The 25,948-nt window shown below is 36.3% G+C and overlaps 1 protein-coding gene across 8 annotated transcripts in view; it reads right to left on the minus strand.

The window, feature by feature from the left end:
• Positions 1-25,948, minus strand: part of CCDC91 (coiled-coil domain containing 91) — a 164,785-nt gene that overhangs the window by 66,236 nt on the left and 72,601 nt on the right. For 6 of the 8 annotated variants that reach the window (XM_032198555.1, XM_032198531.1, XM_032198562.1 and 3 more), the window contains one exon: positions 13,878-13,955. The exons of the other annotated variants lie outside the window; for them this stretch is intronic. In XM_032198555.1, coding sequence (XP_032054446.1) covers positions 13,878-13,955 — 78 coding nt within the window. The remainder of the gene's footprint in view (positions 1-13,877; positions 13,956-25,948) is intronic. 8 annotated transcript variants of the gene reach the window in all.

Consider the following 25,948-nt stretch of genomic DNA (forward strand, 5'->3'; position numbering starts at 1 on the left):
CCCAAATGCAGACAAAGGAAAAAAAGTACCTTTTTCAAACGACTTTTGTTTTAGAGATGTATTTACTTTATGGAACATAAAAAACACATTCAATATGGCATTGAAAGCTTTTTTGAAAACCCCCAAACCAATAAAAAAACATGTTATAAAGAAATAGTAATTTTTTAAACTACGTTTTTCACTAATTAGCCTCTTTATGCCAAACTTGTTCTTCAGGTTATCAGTAATGGTATAGTATAGTAGTACCTTTAGCAAAGGTTCAGAAAAATTTAAGAGGTAAAAAATGGTAGATGCCACTTGACATGTACTTTAATCAAAGTGTAAGACTACAGTTACTGGTATTTGCATGATTTAGCTAGTCAGGCTAGTTTACTTTCATAAAAGCAAATTTCTTTCCAACTACATTCAGTTCTTGTGTTGGTATAAATTCAGGCAATCACAAAAAATGTAGCTCTCAAAGAAGTATAACTTTTGTATATGAAACTTTATATGCTAAATCCTACTGCGTATAAACTGAAATTGCCACATATCACTTGCAAAAATTAAAGTCTGTACTTTGTTGTGTTTTTTTTTTTTTTCCTGCTAAACCATTGTGACATGAATTGTTTTGTATAACTGGCATAAAAGAAAGAAAAAAAAAGAAAAAAAAATAATTCTGATTGTATGGAAAACAGTAGCAGAATAGTCCTTACAATATAATGTCATTTCTCAGTTTCTTCTTAGGCCAGAGACTGAGCCACTTTATACTCTTTACTATGCAAACTTAACTGGTGACTATTAAATTCCTATTAAATGGTAGAGAGATATATATATATATTTTTGAGGGAAAAAAATATTGTCCATTAGATGGAACAAAGAGATTTTCTGAACTTTATAATTATTATTTTCTGTATAAAATGCAGAAAAATCCACATTCAGAAACTAAAGCCTTCCTCTTCTATTGTTTACACTTCTAACACATTTATACATTTTAAATAGTACCACAGAGATGATCCTGTATTCGACCATTCCATTAGTTGGTCAAGTTAGGAGACACACAGATCTGTGAAACACTGCTTCAGAGACAGCTTCCATGTTGTGTCATAAGAACTTTCCATTAAAAAAATCTTTTTTCTATGCAAGATAGATCCAGCCAAACAGGCCTTTAAAATCAAAATAAAATATTTTAATTCAAACACTGTCTTTTCAAGTCATTTAAAAGAAAATGAGGTGTACCATATAAAATTCATGTTCTGTATTTAAAAAATTACCAGAAGGAAGACAATTTTCAAAATAAATTAAAAGATGAACTTGAGATGATTTTCTTTAATTCTCATTTAACATGCACCTGTTGCCCATGACAGTATTATGTTCTTGGCTGATATGCTACATTTGCCTAGCTCCAGCTGACCATAAACGTAGAGATGAGCATAAAGATGTCAAAAAAAGCATCTACACAATTGTAAAAAAAAAAAAAAGAAAAAAAAAAGAAAAGACGAAAATAAGCCTGCAGAAAACTGTTTGCTCATAACAACCATTTAAGATGTCTTGATGGGTAAATAAAGCACAGATGAATGATATCCATGCAAATCTTATGCAAATTTACAGATAATAAACTACTTAAATCACTAATTAACAAAACTAATTTACTAATTAACTAATATCCTATACAATACTATATAGTACAACACTAAAAGTTTGATAAATTGCTACTCTGCGCAACTATTTACCACTGCTGAAACGCCATTTTCATTCTTAATTACACAGTTATTCTGCTCCATAGAGCTGTTGATGCTTCATAGAGCTGTGGCCACTGATTTAGTATCAAGCAATTCTTGAAGCAATATTCCTTCTTTCCATAGCTCAATGAATCAGTTCAAACAAGATTACAGCAGAAACTAGCCTAGGGTATCTGTAGCATAAAGTAAAGGGTAGGATTTCAACATGGATGCTCTTGGTAACTCATTTTTCCTCCTATATATTGTGCAATGAACTTGACACAGGGTGGAAAGGGTCATTCTGTGACAACAGCCAGTTGCAGGACTGTAACTGCAGATGGCATCAGACTTGATGTGGATCTATTTCTAAATTCTTACCACATTTGTTACCTCAGTCTACACTTGGTACAGTTCTAGAGAAAGTGGTCACTTGAGATTTTCAGAATCTCTTTGCATCTATCAACTAGCCTCTAACTACTTGCTTCTTTTTTTTTTTTTCCTTCTTCCTCAATACAAAACAATTCAGAAGCTCTAAATACATCTACCTTTAGCCAAAACTGAGGTTATCCTTTAGGTCTTTAATATAAACAGTTATATTTTTGGAGGAGTTAAATGGATCTTCTTTTCCTATTTGGAATTTCTTTGGCTTTCAAAAATCTTCCACCTCCACCACATAAGAAACTTTATCAGCTTAAAGGGATTGTCGTACCTTAGATAAACAACTGCTTACAGCAGTATGCTTGAAATTCAAACAGAAGGTCATGCATTAACTTAAGAATGAACTACATCTGCTACAGAAATAGTTGTGATCATAAGTACATCATCATAATTTGAACTGATGCCTTTCCAGTAATCAAAGGCAGAATTTACAAGTCTTATATAATAAATAATCAACTTATATCTAGCTGTCTTAAAATGCAAAAAGTAGCATCTTTCCTCAAACTTCTGGGAAAAAAACAAAAACAAACAAACAAACAAAAAAAAACAAACCACACACACACAAAAAAAACAACAAACAGCACCAAGCAATCAGGCAAACATACTCTTGGCTTTTTAATATTTTCTTCTTCTCAGTACCATATTACATTTTTTACCATGACTAAACTGGGCACAAAACATTGACCAAGAAAACCAAGAATTAATGTCTACAGTGATACTATTTTAATAGTTTCGGTTCAGCTATAATTCATTTCCAATTTGGCGTGAACTTCTAAGCTAGTCAAAGCTACAATTGAATCAAGTTTTCAGTCTCAAACTTCAATCTATAGCTGTTTAGGCTTGTAGATCTGAAAAAGCAAACAACGGTTTGATTTGTGGTAAGGGTTTTTGTTTGTTTGTTTGTTTTTCTCCGTAAAGAGAACTCTGATTAACATTCCAGTTTATACAAATGAAATATAAAATGTATTTAAGTGTGTACTTGTATCCACTATCTTTCCTTGAACTAACTTGGGGGGTAAGAAAAAAGGAGAGATTATCCACATCTTGAAAAACAACACAGTTATAATTTTAAAATCAATAGACAGTACACCAGGAATATACAATACAAAAGGGTACATGTTGAATACCAAACCCAGGGTATTATATATGCAAATTTTCCATTCTTGTAATTTTGATGGAAAAATTACTGACAAAATAGAATTCGCTAATTTTAGAAAAAAGTGTGTGACATTTACTTCTCCTCAGTTTTAGCCTCTAAGTTTTACTATTTTTTTTTTTGTAATGAAAGAAAAATTGAAAGAGACAAAAAGAACTCACACAAAAACACAAGATCATTTTATGATTCTTTGTGATTTTCTTAGTGAAGTTTTAACATTATAAATGACTACTTCTATATTAATCTTACTGCCTTGGCTTCCAAATACTACAGGAAATTTTTTTCTCAGCAGGCAATGTCCTCCACAGGTGCTGCTTCTAAAGAGTTTTGCCTTTTTCTCCCTCCCTCTGCCTGTTACCCAAGCATTTTAAGGTTTTTGGCCAGTACAGATGACATAAGCTGTTTCAAATATGTGAACTTGGGTATTCTGAACTATTTATATACCAATACTGCACCTGGAAAGAAATTTGAGCAGTAAACCTCAATCCAAGGAATATTTATGCGTGGAGAATTGTTACAATATATGATGGTGATTATGTTTGTTAAACTGCAATTTTTCCAGATTTTAATACATTATTTTCCATACTTTTCAAATTCACATTTGCTATAGTTGAGGCAGGGTATCATCTAATGGCAATAGATAGTCTGGGAAGGGAGAAAAATTCTCAAGGTTCTTCAGTATTACAGGTGATGAAAAGGGTTTGAAACTCCTGCGATAAGCATACTCCTGCATAGCAATTAAACAACGCAATCAGGATGAAGACCATCATGCCAAAATAACAAAGAAACAAACCACACCAAAACAAAAACAAAACCAAACCAAAATGATCACCAAAACCCAAACATGTCAAAAGGTCCAACAGGAAGAGTAGTCTGTAACCAATACAACATACAACTTTTTGTATGCATGATCTACAGTGACACTCTGAAAGGCAATAGAAAGGCTGGTACTTTACCAAGATGGCTGCTGCCAAGTAAGTCACGACTGTTCCAGAGTTTTCAGCTACTGGATATCTGAATCCCTCTGGACTGAAAAAGTTAATTACTGACAACATGGACTCCACTGGAGAATGAGACTTAGCCATTTGTCTCCTTCAATTACAGAGGTTTATGTTTTTTACTTTGGCTTTTGAGTAAGTCAAATCAAAACGTCACATGTAGAAGTCCGTTTTAAGAATAGAATGACACTGAGTGAGCTGAAAATTCTAGTATCTTTACAAATTATATTAATTGTTTCATGACAGATGAAAAGAGATCGCCTCATTGACTGATAAAAGCAAAAACAAAGAAAAAAACCCAACACATTCTTTTTCAGAAAATCAACCAGATATTTTGCATGAGAAAGTCACCAAAAGATGTTAATATTTTAAACACTTTTCCATGACTGCAAATGTCATCCTTTCAAACTCTCTACAGTACTTCATTAGAAAAAACAGATTAATGCTATTTTTATTCATCGTTAGCTGCATGATTATGAAAACTAACTGACTGTTGATGCATACATTCCTCTGGATTTAGAGTATACAAGTCCTATGAATTAAAGTTACATGGATGAAAAATATATATAATAAGATGATAGTACAGCTGTTACAGCATTGTTTATTCTGTCCCCCAGTGTGTATTCCATCCACAAAGGTTCTAAAAGCAAACCAAATCCTGGAGTAGAAAGTAGCACTGAAAAAGTTAATAGCTGAGGAAAAGGGCACCAAATCAACACATCTATATTTAATTTCCCTAAATCCAGAAGTACTTCCCTAAATTACGTTAACTTAACATATCCAGTGGCTTTTCTTTGGTCAAAAACATGGTAACAAGGTAAAATACTACATATTGTAAGAATTCATTTTGCTCATTATCCTCAGTTTCAGTACATGTACTTAAGATGACTCAAAAAAGTTACAAGAAACTATCAGATTTGATATGAAATAGCAAACCTTTAGGTCTTTTTCCAAAATCTATTGGATATCAGGTGGATTATAGTCTGATGTTTTATATTCATCCTTCCAGAAAGAAATGAAAGAAATCATTAGATGTTCTTTCATATCATCTGGAGTAAACAGTGAATTTCAACCAAAAAGGAAAATTAGGAGTCTATACTGTGCCTCAGTCCTGATTTTCCTTTCCTGAAGAATAGGGTAGCTGCTCTTGAACCACTACAGATTAAGTCTTTTTTTGTTTAAGTTCTAAAATTTCAAGAACTTGTTAGTGTTGGTAGTTCTTATTCTAACACCCATATCTCTGAATTCTTGGCAGTAAAGTATGTGTGAGGGATAAAAAAAAAAGTGATAGTAGAATGTGCTAGAACATTGGGGATTCTTATTTGCAGGTTGGAGGAGAGGTTCTAGTGTCTGTAAACTACGTGGTTTAAGTGTATGATAAGATATTTTAAATGCTAGCATTCATTAATCATTTCAGACAATTGTTACCTTCTTCTTGTTACTTTGACACAGAAATAAATCACATCACTGATACAGATCATATTCCATCACCAAATTGTTTTGTATTTCCCATTCACTGCTCTGGCCATAAGTACATGAACAACTTCACATGAACAAGTGTGTTTTTAAACAAACAAACAAAAAAATCACATTGTTAATGGATAATGCTCACATATAACTAACTAGGCACAGTATGGCTGTGTAAGCAACATATGAATATTACAAATAACAAGATTTGTATGATGATAATGACAGTAAAGCAAGTATTCTTCTGAAGCTTAAGCTATCAGAAACTTTCCAAACCATTCCAACAGTCTTGTGTCTTCCCTTCTTTATTATCACTCTCCTAACCCCCAAAAATCTACCAGAGAATTTATCCTGCTTTTTCTTCACTAACCAAAAATGTCTGGTGACTTCTGACATAAAAAGAATGAAACCCCTTAAGAACATGTTCTCCAAAGTGTCTTCACATCTGTTTTAGCTTTATGTATGACTGGTTATAAACATCACACAAGCCATTCTATCTCCAAAATATCATCAAAACCCTCATACATTTAAATGACAGTACAAAATATTTTTAAGTTGGTGTGCCAGAAACATTAAAACTTAGTCCGTCTTCATTTTATAAACTGGAATTTCATCAAAACAAAATAAAACTTACCTAAGTGAATTAGTCCAAACCCTTGTTTGAGCTTGGATGAAGAGAAAACTTGAATTCTCAATTTCATATATTAGAATAATTTTGGAAGACACCAAACTGAAATGACATCCAACTATCATAAGAACTTCTTGAGTATCCTCAGGGGAATACACATCTTATTTACTCTACTATATGCTTTAACAATGGTCAGATTTAGTTTGTATAACAAGTTCAGAAAAATTCCCACAGTGCTAAAAGTCTTGTTCCTTTGTATAATTAGGTAGTCCTGGACCATAATTAATAACATTCTACACGTACTGTGGGAACTCTAGAGAACAGCATCACTGAATACAGACTAGAGACTGAAAAACTGTACTGTTCAACCTGAAAAGTTTAAATATCAGAAAATATAATTGCAATTGGACAAAAGACACAGATTTTCAAAAAATCTATCCTGCACTTCTGCAAGTTGTTTTAGGTACACAGTACAGGTTGCTTTCTAAAATTTATCCACAAATTTGTCCTCAAATCAAGGCAAAAGTGTGATAATTAGAATTTTGCTAAAAACCAAAGCACATACACTTGGGCCTATTTTTAATATAAATACCCATTTTAAAAAATATATATATACCATTTTTAATATATATCCATTTACCCAACACCAGTGCATTCTGTTTTAATTCTACTGACAGTAGAAACCACAGCTGCTTGCCTAGACCAGGATTTGTTGCAGGCCAAAAGCTAGAGTTTAGGAGAATCCTTCTTGAAACATATAGCCAAAATATAACTATTACCCCCAAATAAATTCCGAACAGTAACAAATTGCCAAATCTCTCTCACAACCAAGTAAAAATATTAAATAATATTAATAAATAATATTAATAATATTAAATAATGTTAATAAATATTAATATTAAAAATTAAAAATTTCTCAGGAAAAAAAAACAAGCGGAAAAACAAATTAGAGTTTATTCCTTTCATTTCTTTCATTCCTTTTGAAAAACAGTATAAAAGTCATTATAATACCTGCCAAAAAATAGACTTCTCAGGTGTAGCATTATTTGAAAACATTAGAACAATTGAAGTGCTCATCATGATGTACAGGCTGCTACATTATGTTCTATGAGTTAGTTAAAAGTACTCATGAAAACCCTTAGCGAATCCAAATAAATATTCTCTCCAATTTCTTTCTCCTGCTCAAACATCATTCATTTGCTTCAGTAACTAAATATAAGCCAGTATATCAAACACCTTCTTTACTTCAAAACTGAAAAGTCCAAATGGCTAAAACAAGCAATTTAAAAATATATAAATAAAGTTATCTAGTTGAAAGAAAAGTTACCATTCTACTTCAAACACAAACTATATTAAATGCTAGTGTTAATTTCATCAATAGTACATAAGAACTGTTATGCCTCATAGCATTAGAAAATTACCACCTCATTCAGTATCTTTTCTCCACCATTAACCAATTCCTACTAATTTATTTTAGGGCAAGATACAATTACCAATTGCTGACCAATTAACCAATAAAACAGACAGGATGTAATCAAAATTCTTCCCTGATCCTGGGAGATGATACACTAAATAAAATGTAATATTTGATTTTCCATGTTGTGAGACAGTTCTTATCTAATGCACATACTATATAAATAAAACTCTTTTCCACACTTTCTTTTTCAACAGAATACAAATTATCCACTTCAGGCATTGCGTATTTTCATGATCAGGCTATTTTCAGGTGAGCATTCCTTTAAGTTAAATACAATACATTCTTTTTATGTGCTACAGAATGAAGATATATATATACATACATATATATATATATATATATATATATATATCTCTGTGTGTGTTGTACAAATGAATATTAACCAAAATGAAAGCAATTACACTCCTACTTAGGTCAGAGCCCACTTGGAATTTACAATGAAGTGGGCCCTAATGAGATAAAAGTTGTGATGAATGGGCTGAATTGTTTCTACTCATAGTTGTATTAGAGTGTGTTACTAAAGCTTTAACATTGCTCCTGCTATAAAATTTTACATATCAAGTCAACCAGTATTTCTCGTGTAAAATTCTCAGAAGTTACACAAAGTCAAGGCATTTTGATATGCATCACAGTATGAAAAAGTTTCATGGTTTCACTAATCACTTTCCTGACTAAACGGTGCACTGGATTTTAGGCTGGTGTTTCAAAGGCATAATGTACAAGATATTTGATTCACTTATAAGGACAGGGTAACATGTTTCTGTGAAGTGGTATAATATAACTTCAGTTTCATTTGCAGTTGGTTTTGGTATAGCAATGACTAATGACTATAGTTTGAATGCTATACTGAGTTTATCTAGGTATTTATCTCTACTGGCATGTGAGTTTAAGGATTTATTTTCCACAAAACGCTCTTTTCCTCGGGCTCCTGTTAGAAACGAACTTCAAACTCACGCAATCAAACCTTTGCAGTATAATAACTTCTTAGAATCTCATTCATTGTTCTAGGGTCACAACTACATGTAACATTATCCTTACTAAAAAAGAAGGGAGTGATATTTTGTCATATTTACAATTACATTTAAAATACATGTATTATCATCACTGTTGTATGACTACTCCTACGTTATAAAAATAAGCAATCTTTTCCTAGCCATCAGTTCTTCATGAGACAAATTATAGGGAGTTGGTCTATTCTCCCATGTGCCCAGTGATAGGACAAGGGGCAATGGGCTAAAGTCGCGCCAGGGGAGGTCTAGGTTGGATATTAGTAAGAACTTCTTTACTGAAAGGTTTGTTATGCATTGGAATGGGCTACCCAGGGAAGTGTCAGGTTGAGTCACCATCCCTGCAGTCTTTAAAAGTTTTAAAGTTTAGATGTAGAGCTTAGTGATATGGTTTAGTGGAGGACTTGTTAGTGTTAGGTCAGAGGTTGGACTAGGTGATCTTGGAGGTCTCTTCCAACCTAAATGATTCGTGATTCTGTGATTCTGTCTGCCTAGGGCTAAGATAGCAATGGAAGACCAATATGCTGAAATATTGTCTGTTTTAGAAGAAAACATTCCTCAAAATATGAGGAAGTGATCTATCAGAAAATATACATGTAACTCATTTTTATGTGATGAAAGATACAACAGAACAAAAAGGCCACCACAATAAATCTGCAAAGAGTAACAATCTACTCTAAATTTAACAATTTAATATTTAATAACTTTTTGATTACTAATCAAATCAAATCTTGTAACTAAAAACAAACAAAATCCTAACAACAACAAAAAACTCTTTTGCTTTGTGCATCAAAAGAAAGACACGTGTTTATCAACAGGAAGACTTTTTTACACCAGGAACACAGAACAAGTATTTCACTGTTCTACACAGGGTTTCAACAACTAATTAAGAGGATTCTGGGATTTATTTTATAGAGCTAATGATGAATGGTTCTGGCATTATATTCACACATACTAGAAGAACTTTGTTTGAGATGGTACTGGAAAGTGATAACTGGCTAGTATCTGAGAGGATGTGTCATAATTCCGATAGTCATGACTGTAACAGAACCTAATTTGGGCCATGAACAAGCATTTTACTGGAATAATCTACATTAGTTTGTTTTATTAAAACCCAAGAAATGCAAAATAGGACTATGTAAGTAAGGACTATTGTAAGCAAGGTTTTCCTTCCTACGCTTTTTAAACAAAACCCTAGACAAAGTTAGATGACATTCTACGCTCAAGGAAGTGGTGGATTAATTAGTTGATACTTTAAAATTACTAAAAATGGAAACCACTTTTTCATATAAATTATTTGTACTAGTGTAGCAGAGTCTTAAGCACTAAAGAAGACATATTTCAACACTAAATGAAGCATGGCTAATCATAAATGAAATAAGAAAGTCAGTAACTTCCACAATTTATATTTCACTAAAAGGATTAATCAGATTTATTTTACACTCCTAAGCTAAACAAATGCTATATGTAAGGCTCCTCGCTCATAAGCATGAGCCAGCAGTGTTAAAAATGTTAGTGTCCAAAGGAGAAAAGAAAAGAAAAAAAGAAAAAAAAAAAAAAAAGGAGAAACAAGGAGTGTCCAAAGGAAACAAATATGGTGAAGGGCCTAGAGGGGAAGACAGGTGAGGAGCAGCTGAGGTCCCTTGTTTGTTCAGCCCAAAGCAGAGCAGGCTGAGTGGAGGCCTCATGGCGGCCTGCAGCTCCCTCACAAGGGGAGCAGAGGTACAGGCGCTGAGCTCTGCTCTCTGGGGACAGCAACAGGACCCGAGGGAACAGCATGAAGCTGGGACAGGAGAGGGTCAGGCTGGGGGTTAGGAAAAGGTTCTGCACCCAGGGGGTGGTCGGGCGCTGGGACAGGGCAGTGGTCACAGCACCAAGCCTGCCAGAGTTCAAGAAGCATTTGGACAACACTGTCAGACATAGAGCCTGTTTTTTTGGGTGGTCCTTTGGAGACCCAGGGGTTGGACTTGATGAATCCGTGTGGGTCCCTTCCAACTAGGATATTCTATGATTCTATGACTCCATTCACTTCAGGAAAAAAATCTTACCCTTGTTCCATATTGAAATATTAACCATGAATGAAAAGTTTAAAGAATCCATGAGATTTTTCTCAAAACCATAGAACAGGTTTGCCTCAACTAAATTCTCTAAGGATTCAGTTCACTGTAATTCCACATCTTTTCCCCCACATGGTAAAGGCTTACGAAAAAAGGTATTTAAGCTGTAAGAGAATATATATATTTAAGATAGCATACTTATTTGCCTGCTAATCTATTTTATGTTTGCAGAAAAAGGTGGGTAGCAGTATTTTACACAGAGGCTGGCATATCTGATGTTATTTTCTTCTCAGAGTACTGTGATCTCATTGACAAAAATATGGCAACTAACCAATGAGGCAACAGGAAGACCTTGTATGAAGTATATTCATGCCACAGTTCCCTGGTATTAAAGAATGTCTTTATGTAACTTGAATATAAACAGTCTATGAGAAATAATATGCTAAATATAAATATTTCTTGGAATCACAGTATTCAATTAAAAGCCTAATCTTTTGTACCAAATCATAGAAACTGAAAAATGTAATCTTCTTTTCCAGGTGGCAAATCAGAATCTTCAGAGCTGATGTTGACTTGTTAAATATCTTTTAAAAAACGATATAGCACATAAGTATCTCTCTTTACCCAGCTATACATGAAGAGGTTATTCCTTAAAAAGGACAACGTTATCCATGCAAAACTCTCCTTTAGCTCACACAAAGCTTTGATTAGGTGAAGACTATTCATTCACTACTAGAGATTTTTTGTATTTCACAATTTGCATATATTTCAGAAATAAAAAGGAGTAAACATAAAAGCCACAGTTACAAGTGGCTCTCACCGTTTTTTTCAAAATAAGGTCACATGGTAAACAGACAGACATTTTATACCAGCCAGTATGAAATGGAAGTGAAAAAGGGCTGAGATACACCATGTGTTTGGTGGGCCATCCAAAGTGGACATTCTGAAGGACACACTCATTTCTCTCTCCTATGAGGAAAGGCTGAGAGAGCTGTGACTGTTCAGCCTGGGAAAGAGAAGACTCAGTGGGGGATCTCATCAACAAATACCCGAAGGAAGGGTGCAAACAGAGCACAGATCTAGGCTCTTTTCAATGGTATCCAGTGACAGGACAAGGGCACAAACAGGCGATGGGCACAAACTGGAACACGGGATGTTCCCTCTGAACATCGGGAAGCATTTGTGTTCTGTGCAGTTGACAGAGCACTCGAACAGGTTGCCTAGAGAGGTTGTGAAGTCTCCCTCCTCAGAGATATTCAAAGTAGTCTGGACATGGTTCTGGTCGACCTGTTCTAGGTGACTCCGCTTGAGCAGAGGGGCTGTAACAGTTGACCTCCAGAGATCGCTTCCAACCTAAACCATTCTGTAATTCTGTCATTTGAGAACTTCCATTGTAAAAAATAAATTAATAAATAAATCCCGAAGGAGTAAGAAGAAGGGAAAAGAAATGCAACAATTCTCCTGAAACAAAATGAGGAAGGTCTGGAGCAAAGGGACATCGCCAATGAACAAGCTTAACTTCTCTCAGGAATGAAAACTAATGAAACTTCTTTCTGAATAGGTTCCCTTTTGATGAAATTTGTATAAGTTATATTGATGAAGACAGACATTTTTCTACAGATAGTCCAATTTCAATATTGACTAGAACACTGATAACAGTTTTTTAGCATAATTATTAAATGGTATTCTTGTTAAAAGTTGTTGCAAATCTGTTTCATGTTTTATACTTTTCTGAAGCCTACTACATAAACTGTCTTCAAGTCGGTGGTCCTAAAAGCATCAGCAGGTCCTCTACATAGTGTAACTTTCTCAGATTTAGAACTTGGTAGGCCTACCTTACACATAAGGAGCAGAGGCCAAACAAAACAAACAAACAAACCAACCAACCACCTTTTTGAACAGCATTTAGATTTCGAATTTTGTGGCAGACTTGGAATGTGGCATAAATGGCTCTCCTGGAGCTGCAGATCCTGACAACTCCAGAAAGAAAAATACATTGTGAGTAAGTTTTGGATATTTCTTAAAAATAAAGAAGCCTACCCTCCCCAACAAAGTATTGCAGGCTTCTTGATCAGCTTCTATGCTCAAGCTTTCAGTTTATTGCTTGAATCAGATGACACAGCCTCAATCCAATCCCTTTTTAGTTTGCCAGTTCCATTCCAAACCTAACTAACAACATTGTCAGTTTAGTGATCCCAGCTTCTAATTGCATACTATGTCTCATGTCTCCCTTATCATTCCCAGCAAAAGCCTTATCTTCCATTTCTTATTATCAGTTTCTTTGTCCAGTCAGATCTTCTTTACCTCTATTAAGTCTAATTAGAATCTTTTGCCATACCTACACCTAAGATGAGTCAGTTTTTATCTGAAATAACAATAATCTCTGTTTTTGAATCAGTTTTGTGCACGTATTAGCAAGTTTTAGTAACAGTACAAAAGACACATTTATCCTCCACAATAACATCCACTTCTTGTATCTTACTGACTCAGCACAAATAGGAACAGCATGAGAGGTTTACAGATTCTGCCTTAATTTATACATATCTTCTTGTCTTAGCGTTGTATAGATAGAACAAAACAAACCAAATAAACTGCTCAATTGCTCTGTAAGGCTGCTTTCCTGCAAGTACAGATTTTTGAGACTGGAGAGGTCCAAAATGTAGCTAATGTGAAGTTTACCACAACTGTCTGAGAACTTTTGTTTTATTCCAGTTTTAAGATTCATCACTTGGCTAACATGCTTTATCTGAAGTTTCCCAAAGTGCAGAGTGAAAAAACATGTCATGTAAACTTTCAGGCCAAACAGAATAAATTGGAAACAACTGAAAAGACAGTTTTATAATTAAAGAGGCTGAACAACCAAACTAGCTAATACTAAAGAAGACTGCCGGTAGTGCATACTTATTATATGATGTTACACTGGAAATTGTGCTAACTTGACAACTTGTTTACCTTGAATTCTTCAACAATAATACTCAAAGCTTCATGTCCAGCTTGTCTCATATCTTCTAACTCCTGCTTATGCTTTTCCTGTACAAAAATATGAAAATATTATATACTACATACAGACATGACATAATATTAAGAAAGTAAAGACCAAGTATTTTCCTCATTTTTGCTATCTTGCATGAAGAAATGTATACCTCTAGTATTTTTGGATACTGTATATATGCTCAATTCAACTTGTTCTGAATACTAAACTTTTTATTTCTTAACTTTACTTCAGTACTCCACAGATATTCTAAATGGTTCTCTGTTTTCTTTTGTTTTCTTTTCTTTTTTTTTTTTAAATTTTCTCTGATTTTTCTGTTTGTTGTTGTTGTTTTTTGATTGATTGATTGTGGTTTTTTTTTTTTTTGTTTTTGTTTTTTTTTTTTGTATATCTGTGAATGGTAGGACTTCTGAAGCACTCTCTTATTAAAGATAAAATCAAGATTGTAACTTTAAAATGCTGTTGTAATGTTACCTACTGACTAGCTAACTAATACATTGCAATGTTTTGATTATTACATTCAACTTTCTCAGAACATCAAACCCTTCTCCTGCTCAGCATATCTTTTTCTATCTTTTCATCTTTTTTAATTCTTAAGGTTCCAGGAAGTCTTCTTTCATAAGGCATTCTGAATATGTTTTTCAAATAAAACTCTTTATTTTAGCCACAGTAGTATGTAAAAATATCTATGGATGGAAACATTCTGTATTTTTTTTGCCTTTATGTAAAAATGCTTCTCCTATGGTTTACAATATCTGCAATATGAACACTTCATTAAAGTCTCAGCATTTAACTCTTATCAATGAGCAGCACTGCTTTTTCAGTGATGTTTTCTTAAATCACATTGTACTGCAGATGATGCGTTTTCTGCACCAGCTTTCCAATGTGATTTAAAACAAAGACATCATGAACCTTATCTTGCACCGATTACAGAGCAACACCAAACAGAACTTGCACCACAGATCTATTGTTTTTGAATGGAATTCAAGTTGAAATGAATAAAATTCTTTGTTTTCTAAGAGTTCCATGTTCAAAGTAAAACAAAAAACAACGAGAATCAAACAAAACATGTTTAATTTCATTATGAAAGGCCATATAACACCATTAAGAACAAATTAATCAGTCTGTAACTCCACTAAATTTGATTAGAAACTTCTGCTCAGTTATTCAGTTCCTTTCTAGTGAAAGGGCCATCTTTGCAAAAAGTCTGAAATTATTGCTATATATACTTATTACATTCAGATTTTCTTGAATAAAACTGTTTTGTTTGTTTGTGAAGCCCTGCAACAACTGAAATGAAGCAGAAAAACAAAAGATGGAAATATTTTGAAGTGTAAATAAACAAAGTATTACTTTGAATAAAATATACAACATCTGATGTTTAATCACATTGAGATACAGAGATATCACTGGCACCATAAGTAAGCAAACTCAGATGTTTTGCATTAAAAAATACTGAGATGGTCATATTTTTACAGAATAAATCTACAGAATTGGTTGAAGAGAAAAATATGATGAACAGAAAAAAAAAAAGAAAAGAGAGAGAGAAAGCAGTAAGTACTAAAAAAGCATACGAGGATTAAAAATTATGATAAAAATATTCTGTAGAATGAGGATATTCATTTTCACTATGTATTCTAACAGAAAAAATACTGAATACTGGTATTCTTCAGATACTGAAGATACTAGCACAAACGACATCGCTTATTGGCTCAGCTCTGGTAGGAAGTGGGGCCCTTACCTAACATGAGGCAGCTTCTAGATTCTTCTCACAGAAGCCACCCCTATGGCCCCCTGCTACCAAAACCTTGTCACGTAAACCCACTACACAGTGAGACGCAGTGGATCAAGTATGTTGACCAGCACAGTCACAGTCACATAGTTATCTAGCCTGTGGTTGCATAGAGATTGCAAGTGTTTTTTTAAGATTCTGTAAATAACAAAGACAATGAAGATTTCTTGTCTATTTATCACGGATTACCACAAATTACCACTAGCAAATACACTATGATTAAAAAGGCAAGCATTGTATATAGATAAAAAGCTGTTACAATATTACCAGAAAGCAAATTTTTATATGTAGTAGATACCTGGGGAATAGTACAGATTAACAGTAGTAGCAATTAGAGGTATGAAGGCAATTAGACGCAGTAAGAAGTAGTATATAGTAGCAAATACAGATTAGCATAGGTTCAACAAGTTATCTACACTATTGTACTGAATATACTTATGAATTGTGAAGTTATCAATATTATAACAACTACACTTATGACAGTTATAAATATCAAGTACTTATGGGCAGATTATGTACATAATACAACTTTAATAAAACTACTGATATCGCATCAAACTGATCTCAGAAGCGGAGGTGGGAGGGAAGGGCAATGCCAAATCACCTCAGAGGGATCTAATTATAAAATACTGACCTCAAAATGGTCTAATTACAAACAAACAAACAAACAAACAAAAAAAAAACTCTCAGGAGAGACAGATAATCAGAAATAGGCTCAGGAGCAGGACCAAACAAATAACAAAGTTTCGCTTCAAATATAATCTGCATTACAGAGTTTGGAGACAGACAGGCCTCCACAGCAGATGTAAAATTTGTTTATGATGTCCTATAGGAAAGGAAAGTTTGTACAGCACAGGGCATTTTCAGAAATAAAGGTTCCATCCTGGACAGAAAAACAGCAATTTTTATATCTCTGAGACATAAAGGGCATAGGATACCACCTCTTAGAGCAGCCAACAGATGCTGCTAATTTGTTTCACATGAGAGAACCAATAGATGAGGTTTCCTATTCTCTGAGACAAAATACTTTTACTTTTCCCAGACTACTTTCTGCTTTTCAGATGGTAAGTTGCTGTTCCAGTTCCTTATTTTCCCTTTATGGATGGTATCCTCAGGATGTCCCCACTTCTTAGGTACTCAGCTGCACCTCAGGAGGCCAGTGATACCTTCCAAATATACTCCTGGTTCACCGGGTCAAGCAGGTTTTCAGACTGGAAGGCATTTTCTTCTGCTAGTGTTTAACAGACATTTTCTGTCAGTATTGTTCCCATTAGGGCCAGGTCATATTTATGGCTGCTCCTGTCAGTACAGTACCCCTCACTGGCATTGTTGGGCAAATCAAGGTGAAAAGCAAAAATTTAGTCTGTCTTCTTACAATAAATTTCTCAAGTTTTTCAGAATTAGTAATTTGTCCAAAGTCACAAGCCAAATGGGTACAACTATGAACACAGAGGTATAATCACGAACATGAAGATCCCATCCAACGCTAGAGTATCTACTTTAAATATTCCCTAAAGTAAAGGAAATTAATCATTAGTAAAGAAGTAATAGTAAGGAATCAGAGTGCTAGAGCTGACACAAACAAAACTATGCCTGTGAAAGAGTTAGAAGAGAGAAATGAAAGTGCATTATCGTGAGTACCTATACAAAAGTTTAAGCTGGCCACATTCCTTCCAAGTAAGGGCTTCACCCAATCTGATGAAGTTTGATGTAAATGCTACACAACAGTGCCTGCTTTACGTGCCCATTTACAAGAGTGGCTGGCATTTTCTTCTGCAAGTCTGTAAAATATCATTTCAAAATCTTTTTGATTTATCACTCAATAGGATGTGCACTTGTTCCTTGTACTATCTAATAAGGCCACAGAAGATCAGTTTAAATAATTCATTCTGGAAGTATATTTATTGATTTACCATCTAACAATGGAGATGCACTAAAGTTCCTGAGTTTAATGCTTTGGCTCTGAACACCAGGGAAACATCGAAGAACAACATATTCATTTGACAAGCAATGATAACGTCAATTCTTTACAAATCTGTATTTTCCACAGGAACATGAGCTTAATGAGTGTATGTAACTACTCTTAAAATTCATAGAATCATAGAATAATTGGAAGGGACCCGTAAGGATCAACGAGTCCAACTTCTGGCTCCACACAGGTCCACTCAGAAACTCAGACCATATGACTAAGTGCACATTCCAAACGCTTCTTAAATTCTGACAGGCTTGGTGCTGTGTCTATGTCCTTGGGAAGCCTGTTCCAGTGTGCGACAACCCTCTCAGTGAAAAACCTCTTCTTGATATCCAGCCTGAACCTCCCCTGTTGCAGCTTGACGCCATTCCCACAGGTCTTATCGTTTGCTACTGAAGAGAAAAGATCAGCAACTGCCTCTCCACTCCCCCTCACAAGGAAGCTGTGGACTGTGATGAGGTCTCCCCTCAGCTTCCTCTTCTCCAGGCTGAACAGGCCAAGTGACCTCAGCTGCTCTTCGTACATCTTCCCCTCCAAGCCTTTCACTATCTTTGTAGCCCTTCTCTGGACACTCCAATAGTTTCATGTCCTTTTTGTACTGTGGTACCCAGAACTGCACACAGTACTCGAGGTGAGGCTGAGTTAAAAAATTAATGCTCTAGACGTAAGAAAGAAAAAAGGAAGCTCTGAAAATTCTAAATAGTGTAGATCTGAAATTAAGATGTAATATTCAAATTTCATATTGGACAGAATTCTCACAGAATGACCAAGGTTAGAAGAGACCTCTGAAGATCACCCAGTCCAACCCCCCTGCTGAACAGGATCACCTAGAGCACACTGTGCAGAATGGCATCCAGGCAGGCTTTGAATATCTCCAGAGAACAGGACTCCACAGCCTCTCTGGGTAACCTGTCCCAGTGCTCTGTCACCCTCACAGTAAAGAAGTGCCCCTCGTATTCAGCTGGAACTCCCTGTGCTTCAGTTTGTGCCTGCTGCCTCTTGTCCTGTCGCTGGGCACCACTGAAAAGAGTCTGGTTCCATCCTCTTAACACCTTCCCTTTAGATATCTATATACATTGATGAGGTCTCCCTTCAGTCTTCTCTTTTCCAGGCTGAACAGGCCTGGTTTTCTCAGCCTGTGCTCATATGACAGATGCTCCAGTCCTCTAATCATCTTAGAACTCTTCTGAACTCGCTCCAGTAGCTCCATTTCCCTCTTGTACCAGGGAGCCCAGAGCTGGACACAATACTCCAGGTGAGGCCTCACCAGGGCTGAGCAGAGGGAGAGGATCACGTCCCTTGACCTGCCGGCAACACTCTTCCAAATGCACCCCAGGATACCGTTGGCCTTCTTGGCCACAAGGGCACATTGCTGGCCCATGGTCAGCTTGCTGTCCAACAGAACTCCCAGGCCCCTCTCTGCAGAGCTGCTCTCCAGCAGGTCAGCCCCCAGCCTGCACCGGTGCTTGGGGTGATTCCTCCCTAGGTGCAGGACCCTGCATTTGCCCTTGTTGAACTTCATGAGGTTCCTCTCAGCCCATCCCACCAGCCTGGCGAGGTACATCTGAATGACAGCACAGCCCCCTGTGGTATCAGCCACTCCTCTCAGCTTTGTGTCCTCAGCAAACTTGCTGAGGGTGCACTCTGTTCCAGGTCATTGATGAGTAAGTTGAACGAGACTGGACCCAGTACCAACCCCTGGGGGACAGCGCTAACTACAGGCCCCCAGCTAGACTCTGCAGCACTGAGCTCAACACCCTGAGTTCTGCCATCCAGTCAGTTCTCAATCCACCTCACCATCCACTCATCTAGGCCACACTTCCTGAGCGAGTCTACAAGGATTTTATGGGAAACAGTATCAAAAGCCTTGCTGAAGTCAAGGTAGACCACAGACACCACTCTCCCCTCATCTACCCATCTCATCATTCAAGGGCATCAGATTGGTTAAGCATGATTTGCCCTTGGTGAATCCATGCTGACTGCTCTTGATCACCTTATCTTGCTTGAAGATGGCCTCCAGGAAGAGCTGTTCCATCACCTTTCCAGGGATGGAGGTGAGGCTGACTAGCCTGTAGTTGTATGGATCTTTCTTCTTGCCCCTTTTTGAAGACTAGCACGACACTGGCTTTCTTCCAGTCCTCATGCATTTCTCCTATTCTCCACAACCTTTCAAAGATGATGGAGAGTGGCCTAGCAATAACACTGGCCAGCTCCCTCAGCACCTGTAGGTGCATTCCATCAGGACCATGGATTTGTGGATATCAGGTTTGCTTAAATGATCTCTGACCCAATCCTCTTCAACCAAGGGCATGTCCTCCTTTCTCCAGACTTCCTCTTTTGTCTCCAGGGTCTGAGATTCCTGAGGGCTGATCTCAGCGGTAAGGCCTGAAGCAAAAAAAGCATTCAGCAACTCTACCTTCTCTGTAACCTTTGTCACCAGGGCACCTGCCTCATTCAGCAGTGGCCCTACATTTTCCCTGGTCTTCTTTTTTTCTCCTGATGCATTTGAAGAAGCCCTTCTTATTGTCTTTGAAATCCCTTGCCAGATTTAATTCCAAATGGGCCTTGGCCTTCCTTGTTGCAACCCTGTATACTCTGACAGTGTCCCTATATTCCTCCCAAGTGGTCCGTTCTTTTTTCCACATACTGCAAACTTCCTTCTTCTATCTGAGCATTGCCAGGAGCTCCCTGCCAATGCATGCAGGTCTCCTGCCCCCTTTGCTTGCCTTCTTACTCATAGGGATGCACCGGATCTTGAGCTTGGAGAAAGTGATGCTGTCTTGGACCCCCCTTTCCTCTAGGGCCCTAACCAAGTAGATTTTTCCAAATAGATCCCTGAAGTGACCAAAGTTTGTTGTCCTGAAGTCCAGGGTCACAATCCTACTTTTTTTCCCTGCTTCCTCCTTGCAAGACCCTGAACTCCAGCATATTATGGTCACTGCAGCCAACTTGTGTAGAATTCTTGTGTATGGCATGCATGATTTCAGATTTTTTTGGTTGTTTTATTTGTTTGAAATTTCAGTGAAGTGACCTTCAGAGGACTTTCACCTCCTTGCCTTGTGATGGAACAAATCTCACATTAGAATGATGATACAAACAGATACTTGGGACATTTTTACTTTGTGATCAAAGCCTTGATGATCTTTCCAGACAACACTGATAAGGAGGCACACGTTGTAGACACAATATGAAAGTAACAAGCAATTTATTATTCAGCAGTTAGTGTCTCAGTCTTTTCAGTTTTGTGATTATTACATGATGAAATGTCACTATAAAGAATTTATGCACAAGACAACACATGCTTTAGTGTTAAAAATGCACATGCCTTCAGGAATAGACCAAATAAAGCTTTAATGATGACAAAAAGAAAATGTGATTGAACTTGGGACATTTTCTTACAATCTAAAGCTAAGTGACTCCAGGCTCATTTTCTTTCACTAGGCCCCTGTGAATCAAATGACTGTAGATCAGACTGATCAGTATGCCTGTTGAGCTTCTGAGAGGTGTGGTCCCCAGAAATGTCAAAGGGTAGAGAGACATCCTGAAATTACTGTGAAAGCAAGGATGGTTTTTGGCCACCCAACTTCCAGCTGCTTGTTGCTGACTGACAATTGCATTAACACTTCTTTTAGATCTTTTTAGCTGAATTATTTCCTAAATCATTTCCATCTAAGTGAATCATCGTTGGCATAAAAAGTTTAAAGAGTGTTCTTAACATACCCTGCTTTTCTGTCAAAATGTTGGACATGTTTGCAAATACTGAGAAGAGTGATAATACCTCCCAAAAGGGTACTATGTAAGATCCACACACAGTAAGACAATGTGTGAGATCCATTGCAGGGAGGGTACAAAAAAGAAACCTCAAGCTGATTTAATTTAATTCTAATTACACTGAAATTGATGTATTTTCTGCTACCCTTTTAAGAGGCACACTGTCTTGAATTGTTGAGGTAAGGGCATGCAACCTACCAACTCTGCACAAATTCCCTTCTAACTTTTCATTGTGGCATGCAAGCACCTTTTCCACAGACTTCAATAGCAACAAGTAGAACTGTATTGGAGAAGGGAAGAAGAAATAGTCACACTTTCTTCTCATTTAATTCAAAACAATCATAATTCTTTCATAATTCTTTCCATTACCAAAAGTGGATGCTTAGAAAAATATTGTACTAATGCTCCTGACATATCAAAAATAGCATCAGAAGGACTTGCTACTGCAAATTAATGCCACCTGAAAATGCAGCAAATGGTTGCACATCAAATTCACACAATTCAAAATCAATACTTCGTATCACACTATTGGCCTACAAGAGTAAACACCAAAATAATTTCACGATCTCAGTCCTATAGTGGGCATAACCAACACCAAAGGCCAAAAAAAAATATTATTTTGAGTACAACAGAACTAAATCACTGAAAAAATGAGTTAAATATGATGAGAATCAATCCACAATGTCTCATTAACATACACACTACAGTGTGTTATTGGATATAAGATACAGATTGATCACTATTTCTATTTGTCTGAAATAATGTGAGTTCTCCAGAACTAAGATATAGGATTGCTTTCAGGTCTATAGTAAAGCAAATATTTTCACTTTGGTCATATTGTCAGTTTCCTGGAGAAAGACGCAGCTGAAAACTTAACAATATAAGAGTAAATATTTTTATAGTAAGGAAGGAAAGATTTCAGATTTTACCAACATAACATGCAGTATGTGCAACTTTAAGTTCAGGAACCAATGAGATACTATCATTTATTTTATACAAGCAAATATTATTGCTACCTGGAGTATACAATGACAGAAGAGTTTGAAGTGAATAATGCAGTGAGGTAACAAACAAACTTTCATGTCGTGAGGACACTTCCTGCTTAGTTTGAAATGAGCCAAGCTGGAGCTGAGTGAGTGTGAATGGACCTGTCTGCTGGGAGACATTATGAATGATTGCATGTGAAAAACTATGTAAAGGAAATAGTACAGGAGAGCTTGAGCATACCCAGAACTAAGACGTAATTACAGTCCCCACAGCATCTGTAACAACTCTTCAAGCATCTGCAGTATATACCATGGATCTTTACTCTGCTACATTTAATACATTAATATTGTGCAAAAAAGCAACTACAGTGTATAACTGCTCATTTATTCCATAGGATACAGAGACTCTCCACTGCAGACATTAACCAAGAAAAGTGAGAAAAGAGCTAAGTAGCAATGAGAACTTGTTTATTAATTTGATAACTAAGTGTTCTTACCAATAATGAACATTTTGCTAGAAAAACTGTATGTTATGGTAAATTATTTGGTTCAAGAAGTCTTCTCTGACTGCCATCAGGTTTCTAAAATATTACATACAGATCTAATATATATTCTATATACTATATATTTAAGATGCAGATTCTTGGTAGTAGAGCTACAGCTGTGCCAGGGCATCTTATGCCACTGATGCCTTGCTGCTTCCCCACCTTACCTAGATTATGGGACATAATATTCAGAGAAAGGAAAGAAGAAAGAGCAACCAGGAGAACAAACCCAGGGACTATGACAAAAGAAAAAGCTGGTTACATGGGACAGAAAAGACCGAAGTAATCAATGTTGCCTTTGTGTCAGTCTGCAATAGTAAGGCTAGCATTACTCAAAAACAAAAAGGAAACATACAGAGGTTGGAAGCAAGGACAGGTAACCTGGGAGGAGTACAGAGACATTGTCTGAACATCCAGGGATGAAATTCAGAAAAACCAAACTGGAAATGAATTTTGCAAGGGATATCAAAAGCAACAAGAATGGCTTTTCTAAGTACAAAGATTACAAAAGGAAGACCAGAGAAAATGTGGGCCCACTGCTGAAGGAGATGGCGGATCTTGTCACACGGGTTATGGAAAAGGCTGATGTACTGAGTGCCTTTACTTTACTGGCAAGACAAGCTTCAGGAGTCCTAGGTCCCAGAGATGAGAAAAGGCTGGACTGAAGAACAGAGGACTCACCCTTAGCATTAGGAGGTCAGGTCAGGGAACCCTTAAGCAAATTGCACATACATAAGTCCATGTGCCCTGACTAGATGCACCCATGAGTGCTGAGGGAGCTGGCAGATGTCACCATCACCTTGATACAAACTTCAGGAAAGAACAATGGTGACAATGTGTACCTCTTCTTCCAGTCTTAACTACTTGTCCAACTTGGAATGATCTTAGCCTTCCAAACTCTATTTACAAATCAGACATGCTACTTGAAAACCAATCAACAACAATTTTCCCAATGAAGTTGGAGCAGCAAAGCAGCTCCAACACAAAGTGCCTTCCCTCTCCCTAACCCTGCCTCTTTCCACAGTTTATTTCAGTAAGAATAATACTGTTTAATCAAATTCATTATTGCTCAGGCAAATACTATTGTCTAAAACAATGAGCTGAAGACAACACCCAATGAAGATTAATTTCTGCCATGAAAGATAGAAGTAGACAATGTAAATAGAGCAGCTATAGAGCAGCTTCTAGAGATCTCAAGTAACAACTGAAAAAAAAAAAAAAAAAAAGAAAACACAAACTATATCATCTCTTCTTTTTTTGAAGAAGTAACTGCATTAGGAATTTGATACTGAAGTACAGAAACCCCACTGCATCCTCAAAAACAGAATTGATGTTTGAAAATCTGAAGACAACTGATGAAAGGTATGACGTGTAAGTTGAACAAACTAACATATCTTGCAGGATAACCAGAGATATAAAGAAAACCATCACCTCCCTCAAGCTATACTAGTTGTTCCATCAGAAAGGTGACAAGAATTTAGATCAGAAGACAGAATGAAGAACAGCCTGGGAAACTAAACATCAAATCAAGGAGTTTGGGATAATGCCAAGAAAGACGACAGCAAGGCCTTCAGCTGACAATCTGCAAGATAAACTCCTCTTGACTATGTTGTTCAAAAGAAAAAAGGTTGACACTTAGGTCAGATTGCCCAAGCCAGAACACAAACTGCATCTGCAATTTCAACATTTTCCTTGCATCCAGAGAACTGCTATCAAATTATCAACACCTGGGTTTATTTGTTATATACACCTCAGAAATTCCTAAATAATTTAAGCATGTAGATTAAAAAAAAAAAAAAAAAAAAAAAAAGAAACACAAGAGATAGACAAGTTACACCTTCCTTAAAAACAAGTAGTAAATCAGTACTACTTCAGTTTCTGAAGAAAAGGGTTTGTTGCCTAACCTCAGAAAAAAATCTCAGCTGGAAGGAAGCATCTCCCACAGTCCAGAAAAAAGATATACAAGTCACAAATACACAGATCTTACAAGTCTTTCTTGGTTTTTGTTGTGTATCTTCTAGAACTTATACTCATGCAGTTCTACATTCTGAATGACTATGTTTCATTTACTGTAAAACCTCACATTGAACATAATAGCATGAATTCCTATTGTAACAGGACAAATACATTTCCAAACGCAAAAATGTCATATTCCATGCAACTGTGATTTAAGTTCACAGCAACTGATATTCTGATCAGTATACAAATTCAAATACTACTTTAATTAGACTTGTGGTTCAGACATCCTTGGCCCTGCCCTTACTTACTAAGGTCTGTTTTCTGGCAATGAGATAGGCCAAATTGGAGTAAAATATTCTGAATGATTTAGCCTGGGTAGTATCCTCTGGATTTGAGTTATTCTCAACCTGACTTTACTGATTAGGAGTGGGATATTTATTTTTCTCAATTTATAACCACAGAATTAATTCACACAATCATTCAGGTTGGAAGGGACCTCCTGAGGTCATCAAGTTGAGCCTCCTACTCAAAGCAAGATTAACACTGAATTCAGACCAGTTTGTTTAGTTGGATCTTGAAAAACTCTAAGGATTGAGATTCTATAACCTGTCATGGTTTTGACTGGGATAGAGTTAATTTGCTTCATAGAGGTTCACACAATGCTGTGTTTTGGATTTTTGAAGAAAACAGCAGTGATAACACACCAACTTTTTAAGCTGCTAACAGAGCAGTGCTTACACAGATCTAAGGACTTTCCTGCTTCTCATGCTACCCTGCTAGAGAGGAGGCTGGGGGCACACAAGAAGCTGGAAGGTGATGCAGCCAGGAAAGCTGACCCAAACTGATCAAAAAGATATTCCAGACCAAATAACATCATGGTCAGCAATAAAAGTCTGGGTAAAGAAGAAGAAAGCAGGGGGACATCTGGAGTGATGGCATTTGTTTTTCCAAGAAACCGCTATGTGTGATAAGCCCTGCTTTCCTGGAAGTGGCTGAACACCTGCTT

The sequence above is a fragment of the Aythya fuligula genome, chromosome 1, assembly GCF_009819795.1.
Source record: "Aythya fuligula isolate bAytFul2 chromosome 1, bAytFul2.pri, whole genome shotgun sequence".
NCBI classification, from domain to species: domain Eukaryota; kingdom Metazoa; phylum Chordata; class Aves; order Anseriformes; family Anatidae; genus Aythya; species Aythya fuligula.